This window comes from Gambusia affinis, linkage group LG12, assembly GCF_019740435.1.
Source record: "Gambusia affinis linkage group LG12, SWU_Gaff_1.0, whole genome shotgun sequence".
Lineage (NCBI taxonomy): Eukaryota > Metazoa > Chordata > Actinopteri > Cyprinodontiformes > Poeciliidae > Gambusia > Gambusia affinis.
Genome location: NC_057879.1, coordinates 17251522 through 17267144, shown reverse-complemented (window position 1 = coordinate 17267144; position 15623 = coordinate 17251522). Strand labels below are relative to the sequence as shown.

The 15623-nt window shown below is 35.1% G+C and overlaps 1 protein-coding gene across 1 annotated transcript in view; it reads right to left on the bottom strand.

Moving 5' to 3' along the window:
* Positions 1-1351: 1351 nt before the first annotated feature.
* wnt9a (wingless-type MMTV integration site family, member 9A) overlaps positions 1352-15623 on the bottom strand; it is a 29423-nt gene continuing 15151 nt past the window's right edge. Inside the window, exons 2-4 of the mRNA XM_044134715.1 lie at positions 10058-10317; positions 8199-8461; positions 1352-5472 (exon numbers count right to left, since the gene is read on the bottom strand). Of these exons, the coding sequence (XP_043990650.1) occupies positions 4984-5472; positions 8199-8461; positions 10058-10317 (1012 nt within the window). The 3' untranslated portion in view covers positions 1352-4983. The remainder of the gene's footprint in view (positions 5473-8198; positions 8462-10057; positions 10318-15623) is intronic.

The following is a 15623-nucleotide window of genomic DNA, read 5'->3' as shown; positions in this document are numbered from 1 at the left end:
TGACCTTGTCAGAGATTATTAAAAGTGATCTGATGAAGAAACAGTGGTGAATTGATGACGGGGTCAAGGGCGACCAAGGCTCAATAACAAGTGGGGATAGAAGGGCGGCTTGTGGAGTGGAATTCAACAGACAAGTTTATATGGCTCGACTGCTTAAGATGTCAGCAATGGTTCTGATAGAAAGGTTTTGTGATACTTAATAATGCAACGATGTCTAGTCACTCCAGCACTTTCAGATATATTGTGTAGTGGTGTAGAAGAATGAATCTTCTGTAAATACTTTAGGAAAGCCTTTTAGTTTCTCCTTCAACAATAGAAAAGCCCCAAAGAAAGAACAGCTGACATCAAGAGGGTCTTGCTCTGGACTTCTAATTTACTAACATGTGTCAAGTATATTCTAGGCTTTTCCACTGATGTTTCAAGCATTAGAATAGATGTAGTCATAACTGTGTTGTGTTTTTCCAATTGGACAAGAAGCTGCCACTCTCTGAGTAGGATAACAAATTCTATTTTCTCTTGGATTAATGGGGCTTTGAGGCTTCACAATGAGGCCTCAAGATATTTGAAGATATTTGCAGGACTGTTGACAGAGAAAACTCTGAAACCGTCTAACCCTTATCTACTGAGGTGAGAAATCGTGTTGAAATATGCCATGTCTGACTACAGGAAAGCCAAAACAAAAATATGTCATTATCAGACTAATTTGTTTTGGATAAATTAGTTAGTTTTACACAGATGTAAAAACTCTTGTACTTCAGTTATGTATAAAGCACTGTAGTTGTATTTTTTATTTGTTTGTACTAAATCAATAAAACATGTCAAAGCAAAGTTAGTTTGATGCTATGTGATATTGCAAAGGTGCTTAAATCTGTATCAGATTCCTATAAACACCTAGTTTCAACAATGACGTCCTGTTTCATAATATGAAACATTTTGGCTTGGCCGATGCTCTTCCATAAAAAAGTGGGTCTCAGACAATTTCAACAGCAGCCCAGGGATTTCAGATACAGAGCCTTTTAGCCACACCCTGCAGCCCTTGCATCTTGCTACAAACATTGTGGGAAAATCATTGCTGGTATGTTTTGTTTATTTGTTTTCTCGTGAAAACAACTTTTAGTGATAGAGACAAAAGTTCATGGTGCATTATGGAAGTGTCAGTTTTTCAAGTGAAGACTAAGTAGTTTCCCTTCATCTCAAGAAAAACAAGATTTTGAAAAAATGTGGAAAATCTTCAGGAATATTAACACTTTTATAAGTCAATGTATTTAAGCAGTAGGACACCAGCTGAGAATGTAGTACATACTTTGTATGAACTACTGAACAAAGACATCAAATGATGAAAGTACAAAAGTTACAATTTTAAAAATTCATTTATTATTTCAGATTTTTTTTTTCGCCTTTGTTATACAAAGATGTTAAATAACTTAAATACATTCTTACCAGTCATTTGCGATCTGTTTATGCCTACAAGCTATACACATGAGGTAGAGGGAAAATAATTTAGAGTTCCCATAAGACAAGAATAGGTGGACATGGACAAAACTCCGTTGGTGTAATAGTTTCACAAAAATAAAATACACAGTTGGTGTGTGTTATGTATCTGGAAAGCACAGCATAAATCCTATCAAAATGCAAACAAAGTAGGATATAAATCAATTCATACAGACGAGGACATTTTTTTAACACTGTAGGAGACTATATGGTTGGACAGCTACAATAAAAATTAAAAAGATGCTTAACAAAAAAGGCAATTATGTGATCAGATCTAAATCAATAAAAATAATCTGGATGACAGTGATCATCTTCAATAACTACAGGTGCATTGATTTTTTTATTGATTTTTTTAAGGATTTATTAGTGCTTGGATATTAATTTTGACTTTACATGATACAAGATTTAAAAATATATTGCTTTGTGAAACCTCAACCCCATAAAGGCATAAACACCCATAAGAGACAAAAAAAAAAAAAAAAACATCATAAAATCCAGGATATAAAATCAATTTAAACTTTTTATATATTTATATATTTACACTAAACACATGCTCATAATATTTTCAAAAATAATTTATCTCTTAATCTTTTCTACAAAATAAAATTTTATACATGATCCACTGAATACTAAACAGTGCAGAGCTTTGTTTTTGAGAACATAGATGACAGTGAAATTGAAATATGCATCATGCTCCTCTTTTTCCTTGACAGCTTGTAGGCCTATGTACAAACCAAGAACACACCAAAGAATGTGTTCTGTGTGAATTTAGTATATCTGTCATATCCTTTGCAAATCCATTTAATTTAATAGCAGAGAGCCACACAGCGCTTGGGCCAAAAAAATGTGGAAAAAAAACATAAAACACCACTAGAAGCTGTGGGGAGCACGCATTTATCCTAAGAGTCTCAGCATAGCTATTATGGTCACCATGTAGCGTGCAAATGTCTGTGTATGTGTTTTGACCAGTCTTTATTTGGAGTGCCATCTCCTATCAAAATGTTTGGAATTTAGCACCTCAGAACAAATAAGCCAAGTGATGTTTGCATCCTAAAGCATGAATTTAATGCCAAAGTGAGACTAACGAAATAAATGTACTCTGATTGGCTGATTATCATACTAAAAATTTCGCAATTTTGCAGGTTTGAAACAGTGATAATGCTGAACCAAATAATTAGTTTTGTGGGGGTCCCCAAAAGTTTTGTTTAAAATTTTTGTGAGAGCTAAACATGTGCCTCAGTTTTGTCTCTATACCACAGGAGAAGAAACCATTGCTACTTACATTAACAGAAAAAAATTAAATAGAAAAGATCTGCTCTTTATTGTATCTATAAATACAGATGTAAAATACTTTAAAGGGAATTTGGCTTCAGTGCGCGAATGTTGCTATAATACAGAAATGGGTCCCTCACTCAGTAGTTATTTCTCACCAGAATAATGTGAAGTGTTGTTTGCACTTGTTTTCTTAAATAGCTAAAATGCCAAAAAATATTTTCTTTTCTAGTAAAGGAGCAATCTTTTGTTGAAGTAGCATAATCTGACTAAAAAAGCTAATAAATAAGTCTAACATTCTGACAGTAACTGCTACTCTTTAGTTTTGTTTGTTTTAGTATGAGATTATGCTACTGCAAAACAAGAGGAATCCATTTAATATCTTTTATTTGAAACTTTACTTGGTGTGCTGGTAATATTCAAGGGAGATGCACATTGATAGTTTTGAGGAATTGTACTTATTCACTCTTGTCTCTCTAGCATTAAGCAGCTGGTTAGCATAGCTTATCCTAGCACTCTGTCAGCCTATAAAAACCAGGTGTAAATCTTTCACACAGACATCAGAGATGTTATTCTCCTAATTCAGGCTTAAGAAAGCAAGAAAGTAGAATTCTTGAAATGCTGAACTTTTGCTATGAAGTGTCACTGTCACTGCAATTTGTATTGTAGAGTCCTATTAACGCCCAATGTGTTGACTGAGTCACATATAGTAAGGAAGAAAGGTGAACTAACTTGTGTATAAATAAATCTTCACTGGGTTCCCACGGACGGAAGTGGTGAAAGTCCAGCTTTATGTGTAGGCATCAGTTTGTGGAACATCACATAAACATCGGCCTTATCAAAAATATATTTATGCCAGCTACAAGGCATAAACATACATATTCACTAGAGCAAATCTGCACACTGTCAGGGTAGATTTCAGTCTCATTTGCCCCATACTGTTTAAACTTCTACTGCACACACTATAATATGGCTCAATCAAATTGTGGCAGCTGAAGAGGAGAGGCAAATATGGAAATGGTAGGGAGTTACATTCCTACAGTTCTCCACAGTTTTCTTTACAACAAAGTATAAAAAGAAAAACCAATAAAAAAAATATGAAGCTGCACAGAGCTCCATAAAGTCTGATCAGAGTTACATGCCACATGTCTGCTGTTTAAATGATAATCTGCTGCAACAACGCAGGCTTGAACCACTGGTATCTCCAATGTGAAATTGTCTGTAATTTTTTCATATTATTTTATCCTCATAGATATAGTGGTTTAAGTTATTCCCTGAACACTGGTTTGCTCAAGGCTAGGAATAGCCTAAACTGATTGGTTTAGTTGTTTTCTGTTAATTCATTTACAAACAGTTTCATATTACATTACTGAAAATAAAGAAAAGAAAATCCTCCTGGTAAAGGAGTAGTCCCAAAGGATCTATAAATTATCCACAAGACATCAAATAAAAGTGTGTTGCTTTCCAGAGGCAATTGCCAAAATGGATTAAAACAAAGAGAAAAACAACACAAACAACCAAATGTTTGTGTTTTTAGTGGTTTGATTTTACATAGTTACATAAGTGGCTTGTATAATATCACTAAATCATAACTGGTTTTATTTATATACATATGCAAACACACAATGTGTGTGAGTGTAAATATGTGCGTGTAAAGTTAATCTTACACCCAGGCTTTTTTTTTTTTTTTTTTTTTGAAGAGTCTCAGAATATGATTTTAACTGGAATAAAAAATATTATCACTCAAACTTTTGCTAGAGTGCAAAGACACACAAGAAGAACACACATATTTAACATACTCACACACTCTATTGTTCTTTGGGCAAAGCCCAAAAGAAATCAGTTTGTGAAACCATCCGTGTATTTATTCTACAACTGGATTATTAATTTTCTTGGAAAATGTTGTCTATGGATATCTGAAACAGGTAACAGAAAAAGCTTTTTTCCTCAAGGCAATGCTGTGATTAAATAGCTTGAGATGGTAACCCAGTTGTCTGAATATTCTGTAGGACCCCTGAAGCCCACATTAATCCATCAAAGTGCTTTTTTGCTTTTTTTGGTTTGCTTCTCAACTTTCTGCAGAATGTTGTTCCGACAATAGCAGCACAACCTCAGATGAGAACAAACCAACTAGTCTTCTTCATCACAAAGACCTGAATCATAAAGACCAACCATCTTTGACTTGCTCCACTGATTCTGAGGCAACTGGTAGCTGATGCTTTACCCCTTGCAGGTGTAGACTTCTTCTCTCTGCGTGCACTGCTTGCATTCAACGTAGCAGCACCATCGCACCTGACACTGGCAGGGCCCGGTCACCTCCCTACTTTGTGTATTGTGGCCCCGCCCACAACAGATAGCGTCACAGTTCTGGTCTTTGTAGCACTTGCGTGCTGCGGTGCCTGCTGAGTATTTGCTGGGTTTACAGAAGCTGGGCGAGTCCTCGATGTGTAGCAGATCCATAGTACGAGGGATCTGATCGCTCAGACCAGGCAGGGAGTGCTGCTGCTGCTGGTTTCGGCCTGTCGAGATGTCTCCCTCTCCAGTGGCCTCATTGGTAGAGCTGCCGACCTTGACAGAAGTCTCGTAGCGCAGCTTCAGTCGGTTGCCGATCTCATGAAAGGGCAGGAGCTGCCTCCAGCAGGTCTGGACAGTGCAGGAGCCAGAGACACCGTGGCATTTACAAGTAGTCTCTACTCCAGCCTTGATTACCTGAAGCAGAAACAAAAGATCCTTGTTAACAACTATAAAGCATTAAGGGCATAAAAGCTATGTAATTTAACAACCCTTTGTTTAATAAGCAAAACTTGGAGGAGTTGAATTATTTTCTCAATTATTTCAAAAGGGTGAAGCAGAGTGGCTTCAGACTGGATAACTATTATATTCATTGCTTGTTTTCATAAAATGGCCAATTAGAGGCTTTGCTTATAGCTTGTAACACAAAGGAGGGCATTATAAAACAGAATCAAGACTTTAATAATGATAATTAGTGTGTGGGAAACCTGATAATGATGAAAATCTTGGACACAAGTTTTAATTCAACGATTTTACAGGTATCATCATAGGTCAGGGTAAATTATTGCAAACAAAATCCCACAAAGAGAATTCATTGCTAAAGTCTTACATATTTGAGCGCGTGAACAACACACTTGCCATTTGATGCGTTTTATAAATGGTTAAAACCATGTACCATGTCCATTTGGAGATCATTTTCTCCAAATAATGTCTGCTCTTATCCATTCTTGAGTCTTTATCAGTGTATTCTGGTTAGATTCATGTGTGCTGTAGTTACTGTGTTAATATTACCAGTGGAAATTATTTATTTCAAAAAAAGACAATTTAAATTGACATTTGTGTCAAACACTTTTGTCAAAAAAATGTTGGATTGGTTTAAGTGGAATTTAATGTTTCTAGACAGTCTCTTTTAAAAGTTTCCATGGAGTTTGAACTTTTTCCAGAGTCTTGTCATGTCACAACCACACATTTCTATACATTATTGGTGTTTGCATGGTAACAATCACTGCATGGATAAAATTACACAAGAAGTTCTTGTTTTTTTATATTAAATCTTAAAAAGTTTGGCTTTTGTATCCATTTGGTCCCTTTTGTGTTAATACTTAAGGTCATGATTTTTTTTATTTTTAGCAAAACAGATCAACCTCAGTCAGATGGGATGGAAATCATCTGATAAATTTTATATTGGATTTAGATATGGACTTTGGCACAAAGACATTAAAATTATTTTATCAAAATTATTGCAATGAAATAGTTCTGAGTGCCTGAAAGGTTAACGTCCACTCCAGTATTTTGCAACCTCAAACAGCTTTTTTTTATGAAACTCAGAGTATCTAACTAACTCATTTTTCCCATTGTTTCTTAAAGCACAAAGCATTTATAAAATAGTTAAATTAATTGACACACTCCTGAAGTTGTTTTCAATTCACCAGTGCAATAAAGGGCTATTTTCATTTTTTCACAATTAAAAAAAAAAAAAATTCATAATTTTCTTTCACAAGTTTTCTGTGTCCTCAAATTCCTGTGGCAAGCTGCATGTTGCCAAATATGTCAAGTGAAGAGCCAGTGGTTGTCCTGTCAACTGATTCTCCCACCTGAGCTGCAGATCTTTATAATATAACAACATGGAAAAATCCATGGGCACTTAGGCAGCTTAACGCTTTTAGTACCACAACAAATGATTTTATCTTCTCTTAACTTAACAGTCAGCCAAAGTTCATTGTAATTTTAAAAGCAAGAAAAAATAAGACCAAAACCCTGCGTCTTGAGTGTGGTTTAGAGAGAATCTTTTTTTCTTTTTTTTTTTCTCCGCCTGTGAAAGAGATCAGGGAACAGGACGTGCATATTCATCACACCAGCAGGTCAAGAAAATTTGACTGGTCAGCTTTTAAAATGTTTGGTGCAGAGGTTAGCACATTCCAATTTTCTCCTCAGTATGGGAATTTATTTGGAGCAAACGTGGTAGGACTTATACCTCCTAATGTACAAATTACAGTTTCACTTACTCAAAAAAATAATAATAATAATAATCAACAAACCTGTGCAAAAGCGAGACCCCATCAAGGAACTGTGTTTGCAAACATTTCTGAACCACACTTCCACAATAACAAATTTTGAAAATGAGTGAAAACAAAATGTCCTAGACTCCAACTTTACTTTGACAAATTACAGTCTTTCTTTATTTTTTATACTGCTATTAAATAGGCTTCCAAGATAAAAGCCCTGTATTTGCTCACCACAAACAATTGGTTGGCAGTGCTAGAGCACAAATGAGGGTTGCTCCCAATCTAATCTGAGGGACGAAAATAAATATGGACTAACAAGCAGTTTAAGAATTTACCATATTTACACTAGCAGTTACTTTAATCAGTCCAAATTATTTTATTAGCCATGTTTTAAGATAAACTTTTCTATGAGTTTACCCTCCAAATGTTTCCTTCTCTCTGCAGTTTTTTCAATGGCCCTTAGGTTCTTAGATAAATTTGAATTCCTAAATAGAAAAGCAAAATGTTTTATTGCACTTGGGGCTTACATAGCTAACATCTGTTCAATATTATTTATATCTCCAAATAATCTCTGCTCTTGTCCATTCTCGAGTCTTTATCAGTGTATTCTGGTTAGATTTATGTGTGCTGTAGTTACTAACTGTGTTAATATTACCAGTGAAAATTATTACTTTAATAAAAAAGAAAATTTAAATTGACATTTGTGGCAAATATAAAACAAAAAAATTCCTGAGTAATAAATTTGCTTTCTTTTAAAGCTACTCCCTAAAAGAGATTTTTATGGGTCTCAGATGTTAATAAATAAGAGTTTGCACAAGATTAGAGGAACTGTCAAAAATTGATGATGCGAGGGGAAAGATACCCTAATCTTTATACCTTGAAGAAAAAAATTAATCAAAATAAGAGAACCTACTTTACCTTCATCCCCACATTTGTGTTGTGCGTGTCCACTCGTGCACGCAGGTCCTTGTTGGAGCGTTTGCCCAGAAATTCCTTGACAAATTTATTGGCATATTTCAGGTTGTCTCCACAGCCTCCCCACTGCCAGGCCTTGCGGTTCTCCAGGTCTGGGGCTTCGTCACACGTGCAGCGCTCCATACGTCCTGCACTGCACGCTTTGGCTAAGGCGTGAGTTAGGCCCGCTGAGGAGATGGCATACAAGAAGGCTGTCTCTTTGAATCCTGGGGAAGCATTTTTAAAATAGAAATTATAGAATGTAGCTTCATATATTAATAGTCAGAAAAAAGACAGTATTAATTTTTAGAAAGTTTGTGAATTTCTTTATGTATGTGTTTAGAATTCAAGAAGGTTGCAATCTTTGGGTTGGTGTAATCATGATCTAGCAACTTTCAAATTCAGAGTACAAACTTCTTAAATGGCAAGTTAGGAGTATGAAGTAATATTCAATTAATCTCTACTTTATTTTAAACCATTTTGCAATCAGTCTCTTTTTCTTTCTGCAGTGGCACATTGGTATTAAAGGAATACCCATGAAATGTCACCAAATGATCTTAAAATCTGTCATCCCAATGCTATGTAGTTGATGTAATACAAAATTCTGATGATAACAACAATGTAATCTAACCACAGTTGGTACTATGTAGATAATGTCTAGATTGACTGTCAAACCTTTATCTTCAATAATTTGCAACTACAAGGTCTTATGTGCTGCTTAAACTCCTACATCTGCTGAAGGATTCTACTCAGCAACACAAGCCATCAGCAATCCCCCTTTGTATTTTAAGCAACCAAAGTGGCAAGATTTTCACGATAAAATGTGTAAAGTACTAATGTGAGCAATTAAATTGTGATACCCACAAACAAACTAGCAGTGGATAAAACCTGGTACAGATTTGAGTTGCTGGGTTATCAAAGATTAAATAAAATAAGCTTTTTCGAGAAAACTTTGCTCTCATAAGTTTATTTCAGATTGTTTTCACAAATCAAAACTTGCTTAATCAGCCCTGATTTGACTCATCAATTGAAGGATTCACAAACAAAACTGTTAAACTGTGTCAAAGAATCGCTATTACCCAGTTCAAGTTTAATCAGTCTGACAGATTTAGATTGGCAGTTATTAGTTAGCCACTTATGGTAATTAACGGTTGTCACCCAGACGAGAAATCTATTTAACCCAACTCTCTCAGCAGAGCAACTCAAGAGTTAGTTACTTTTTTACTTCAAAGTGAGAGTCTCAAACATTGACACTACAAGGTGTCATTTTAAATAATGTACCTTCAGGTCCAGGGCTCATAATTTCATCAGCATGTGGCGTCGTCTTATTTCATCCGAAGACGCCACATGCTGACATCAACTAATATACATTTTTAAAAAGACCTTGTGGCTGCAGATCTCTTTACTCACCTAACACACAAGAGTATTTTATCACGGCATGCTCTCATTTTAATAGAAGGACCAGTTAAGAAACCTCAGACAATTCATAATCATTATCTCAATGGGAACTGAACATAACTGGAGTATCAGTCAGATATGGTGTGAAAATTTGTGCAAGGGCCATTGCACATTATGCCATTTTGTACAAGTATGATCAATAATGAAGACCCACACTAACAATAGATTCTGGTTCTGACAAAGTGTATTCAGAGAAACCTTACTCTAAATTGCAGAATTAGGACATTGACCAGTTTTCAGACACTTAAATTGATACAGGGATCTGCCTGTCCATGTAATTATATCTATGTGCTCTCCCCTAGACTGTAAGTAGGAATTTGTATGTATAGATAATAAGGAAATACCATGTTATAATTTGCTCTTACCTCTTTTTAATATGTTGGCGCGATGCCGACCTTCTAATGTGCAATTCCACCTCTCAAAGCGAAACTGATGCTGGCATTCTAAGGCACTCATAATTATGGCCTCTCTCAAGGTATCCGCCACGCCCGGGTCTCGTCTGCACATCCTGCGCTGCTTCTTTTCCAGTTTGAGACGGTCACAAAGCTTGTAGTGGGCCCTACCCGTGCTCTCTTCTGGTAGAGAATTCAGTGGCAGAACAGACAATGGTTCATTACCGGTCAACCTGTAGGAAAAACACAATGTAGAAGAGAAAAGTGAGGGAACGCAGTAGCTACCTCAGATAAAGTTGAAAAGCCATACTGCAGAAACAGAACAGGAAGCATAGCTGGGAAACGTAATGCTCAAAGCTTAGTTAATGTTCATGTAAAGTCAACTAGAACAAAGTTAATGTTCAGGGAAATTCATCATTTGTTAGAGGCTTAAATAAATCTTGATACAGGACTGTCTGTGTAGGACAGCAGAGGAGGAAATGTTCTGCTTTTTTAATGAAGCTCCAGAAATTGGTCTCATTTGAAGTAATTGGAAAACACAAATACATTAAGCTAATTATCTTAGAAAGTAGAGATTTGATGATAATCATTCAGTGACACATCCGGAAAGTGACAAACTTGTCATATACATGTAATATGACATGTTATCCACAGATGTATTGTGCAAATTAAACATAACACAGCAGGATTTGCATATTTAGTGGAGAAGTCTTAGTATTTTAAAATTGACATTCCTCTGGCCCAGAATGGCTTGAATAAGTTTACATTCACATAAATCAATGATTTTATTGAAAATCTAAATTATCAACCAAGTGAAATGGCATTAAGTGGTTTTGCAGTGGCCTCCATACAAATTGAGTGTGTATGCATTTCTATTTTGCTTCCTTTAACCCTCCCATGGTCCTAAGACATGGGAGGTTTTTACCTTGTCTGTGGTCCACACTTTTATTAGGTTTTCAGGAACTGACAATCACTTCCCGTTTTCTGACCGTGACTGGGTTAAGCTGATGCACAAAGGAAAATTCAGTGCCACCCATTTCCTTAAGAAATCCACAAAGAGAACTCATATAATATGAGTTTAATCTTAATTTGAAACCGCTTGGTTTCAGGATCATAATTGAACTTATGGGTTTTTCTGGAAAGCTAGTTGGAGTTTATGGGTAGATAAATGGAGATAAAAACAGGGCAATCCTGGAGGAAAAAACTGTTAAAAGGGTTGGTGACTTGAGACAGATAGAAGTTTACTTTTCAGCAACCCACACATAAAACTTGAGCAACAATTAAATCATTGAGATCACAGTATATTAATTGTGTTTTTGAATGGCCCACTCAAAGTCCTGACCTAAATGGTAATAACACTGAACTTACATTGCAGTTTTCCAGTTATATTGACAGGCCAAAGCACTTTGCACACAAGCCAGGTTCTCCCATTCACACTCACAAATCATAGGCAATTTGGGATTAATTCCTTGCTAAAGATTAGAAGAGGAAGATGGAATTGAACCTACAGCCTTCTAATTGGAAGACAGCTACACTGATGTTGTAGCTACTCACTGATTTTGACAGATATTAAAAAGAAGAATAGCTATTAAATTCAGTCTGCAAAGTTGGTAAAGACATACCCAAAAATGGCAATACAAAATACATTGCAAAAAAACATGCTATGCTGTTTGGATTTTTATAAGCAAAGATGTTTGTAAAATCTTGTAAGAATTTTGTTCCACTGAGTGAAAATTCTGACATTTTTGTTGGTGTATTACATACAATCCAAATAAAATCCACTAACATCTGTGACTCTGAAATGACAAACTGACAAAAACATTTAAGGTGGATGAGCCCTTTTGCAAAGCACTGTCTAACAGGCAAATGTTTAAAATCTCAAAGCATGGAATGAGAACATGTGGTAAACTTGTATGTCTTTTGTCAGTTTATATAAAGGGAGCCATCTGCACATTTTAATCCACTGCCGCACAGCTGGCAAAACCTATGACCAGTCATCTCAGATTGTGATAGGAAAAGCAGAGTGTTACTTTTGTAAACACACATGGGGTACATGACCGTCAGCCTGTGACCAGTTTGGTCACATCGCCTTTCAGATCTGGCACAGTAGTTGCTCATTATACGTCTTTTCTGGCTTCCTTCATAGTCAAAGCTGAAACTGAAGAATACACAGATTTAAAGAAAGCCACAGCAGCACAGCTGTGGAGATGTGTCTTTCTGCAGCTTTATTTTTGTTTTTAAAACTACATGTATTTGTGTAGTGACACCACATTCAGCTGATTATTGATACGGATATAAAACATCAAGATGTTATTTTTATCATGGTTACAAAAAAAGAAGAGACTGAAATTTCAACTTTAAAAGCAAACGTCTTATTGATGAAGTGAGCAAAGAGAGAAAAAGTAAATACTTCAGCAAGCCAAAGGATTTTTAGTTTTTTTACTTTTATTTGAATTGATGGCAATAACCTAATCCCTGATATCTAGGTCATTAAGCAATATGGATAGTTGATATGTTGACCTAAAATAATTGTTATGGTGTTGTTCAAATATATGAGCAATTTAACATCTTACCTCCAGAAGATCACTCTCTTGATAATTTCATTTAGAATAAATCCATATGAGTTAGTCTTGGACCTAATTGCTAGTAAAAGATTAAATAGTACATGTGTAATACAAAATAGATACTATCTATTTTCTTGAAACAACCCCAAAATCAGAGATGTTATAACTACTAATTTGAAATCATTTCATAGACTATTAAACCATAATGCTGTTTGTATTAAGTGGTTGTCAAGAGATTTTTGTGCACCGAAGATACTGAGATTGGGAGTTGGGCTCTACTGGTGATCTGTGTGCAAAGCACTTAAAGTCAGATTAACTATCTTATAAAAGGGTAAGGCCATGTAAAAAGCAGTTAAATAGTGTCCATTTAAAAGACCATAATATGTTTTATTTTCACTATTACATCATGCAATTAAACTGACCGGAAACATTGTACATATTCCATTCTCAGCATGTTACCCACAAGAAGATCACCGATGGCACACCACCTCCTATCTACCTATCCATTGTAAAAATCACTGGCTTCTTTCTAAATAAATGCCCATTGGGAATCTACAAAAGGTTTAGAGGTTTACGTGAATGCTACATTTTGAACCTTTCAAATTTTGTCTGCAATTGTTGGTTATTTACACAGAAGCATATTGGTATTTACAATGTAAATGCAGGTAGAGAATGTTGTACCATCGATGATTCCAGCAGATTGAAGTAAACGTTTATGGCATTTAAAGTGAATAATGCTATTTTATTGAGCTTACTGTTGACTTTGTTTTCTGTTAAGTAGTCCCTCTGACTGGAAATGCTTAAAATGTTTCACTGTCAGTAAGTGGGTCATACAAAAAGATAATCAATTATGCATTATTTCCTACATCCATTTTCTGTGAAAGCATTAGTCAGTTCTGTGTAAATAATTTCCAAATGGAAATGTGAAAGTTGTTTGAAAGGTCATAAAACAGAGCCTAGAAAAACACTCTGCTGTTATTTTTATATAGTGGAAATCTACTTTTTTCTTGGCTATTAAGGGTAAAGTTTTACCTAATTAAAGTGTTTGAACAGAACTTCACTTGAAAGAAACTTAATTATACTTTAGAATTTTATAGTGATCTTTAAACTGGTTAAAAGATTAAATAAATAAGCTTTGAGACTCTTCATCCATGCAAAAAAAAAAATAATAATTCCTCGATTTCACATCTTAACAAAATAATCTTCATTTCTCCTACCAACCCACTTTTAAAAGTTCTACACACAAAAATCAATCATCACAGGGGAGGTATCACCGCAAATTGGAATACTGCCACAAACTGTATTAAAATAAAACTATTCTTTCTAAGGTGTCATGCACTTGCCAAGTATCCACTCCAGGGTAGGTAGTAATCCAGACCCAGGACTGGTAAATGGAAATCTGTATTGCTTCCCCTTTAAGCACTGTATTGTTTGTCAGAGAGAAATCTGTCACTGCTCACATTCAGTGCAGCCTGTAACATAAGGTCACAGAAGTTCCTCAGAAAAATATTTGTTTTATTAAGTCCAATAACTGACTGAACAGGCTGAAATGTTTCCTCTTTAGTCCTCAGTGCCACATCGTTGGACTTTAATGGGTCACAGATGCTTCAGTTTGGGATTTGTTTTAACGGTGCTCAGCCTGTTCATCAGTTAGAGAAGTCAAGTTTGAGATGAGTCAAAATGTCTTGCTTAAACATGACATGAAATGATTTATTTTTTTAAGTGTATCTCACCTATTTTACATCTCCTCTAACCACAATTGATTTAACCTTTTCAAAAGATAATTACTTTGTAGAAAAAACTGAAAATGCCATAATATTGCCCCAAAATTGTAAACAAAAATCACATAAAAACAGAAAAGCAAAAACTATCTCCATTTAGCTGAGATTAACTGGTTAATTAGTCAGGCTATCTATGTTGGTCTAAGGTTGGCTGATAAATTCATGTGTCCTAATAAGAGTGTCTGAGTCGATTCTTGTAGAGTCCATATTTTGTGAGTCTTCAAACAATTCTGAACAGCTGAATATGTAACTTAAAGTGAAGGAGCTTATTTGTAGCCACCTCAGTGGCAGTGCAAAGTAATGGGTAGAGTAGAGGAGTAACTACAGTTCTCTCCAGCTTCGCAGATATTAGTCACTACAGCACTCTCTGACATCTCATTATATGTGATGGAGATTTTTTTGCAGCTTTGGAACTTTAACCTTTCCAAAGCTTGATGTACTGAAATACTGTAAACTAGCCCCAACATAGATTTTTTTAAGGTGATTTGAGGCATCAAATCTGTTAAGTAGTCCCTCTGACTGGAAATGCTTAAAATGTTTCACTGTCAGTAAGTGACAGAGACTGAACATTTCAGAAATGTTCAGTCACAAACCAAACTTTGACTTATGTCAAAGTCTTACTTAAACTTGACATAAGTAAGTGAAATGTCATCTCAAAAGAAGCTCTCTCTCTCTCTCTAAACAACAACTTATGATTTGTTAAAAGGATAAATTAATGAAAAAATACAGAAGAACACAAAAGAATGTCCAAGTACATAAAATTACAATATTAGTAAGTAAGACATCATAGATGAAGTAATACATAAACAAACATGTAACAAAATATTTCAAATCAATACAACAAAAGCAATTAAATATATATGAAATGATTCTAAATTTGTACTATATACAGGTGAAAAAAATTCTAGTATCAGGCAGTAGCCTTGATGAGCTGCAATATTATTACCTTACCAAAGCAAAGTTTTCTCAAAAAATAGTATCTATTGTAACATGTTTTGTTTTTGTAACATGCATTGTAACAAAAGCAAAAAACCTGACACTGAGAGGATTCAACTGTTGAATTGATTCTTGTCTGAAACAAAAAGATGGACTTAGCAAAGCTGGAGGAAATTTATTAATGGTATGATCTTACTACTGTCTACCATACTTTTTTGATAAAAAGATACTTTAGGCAAAAATGGCATGAGGGCAAAG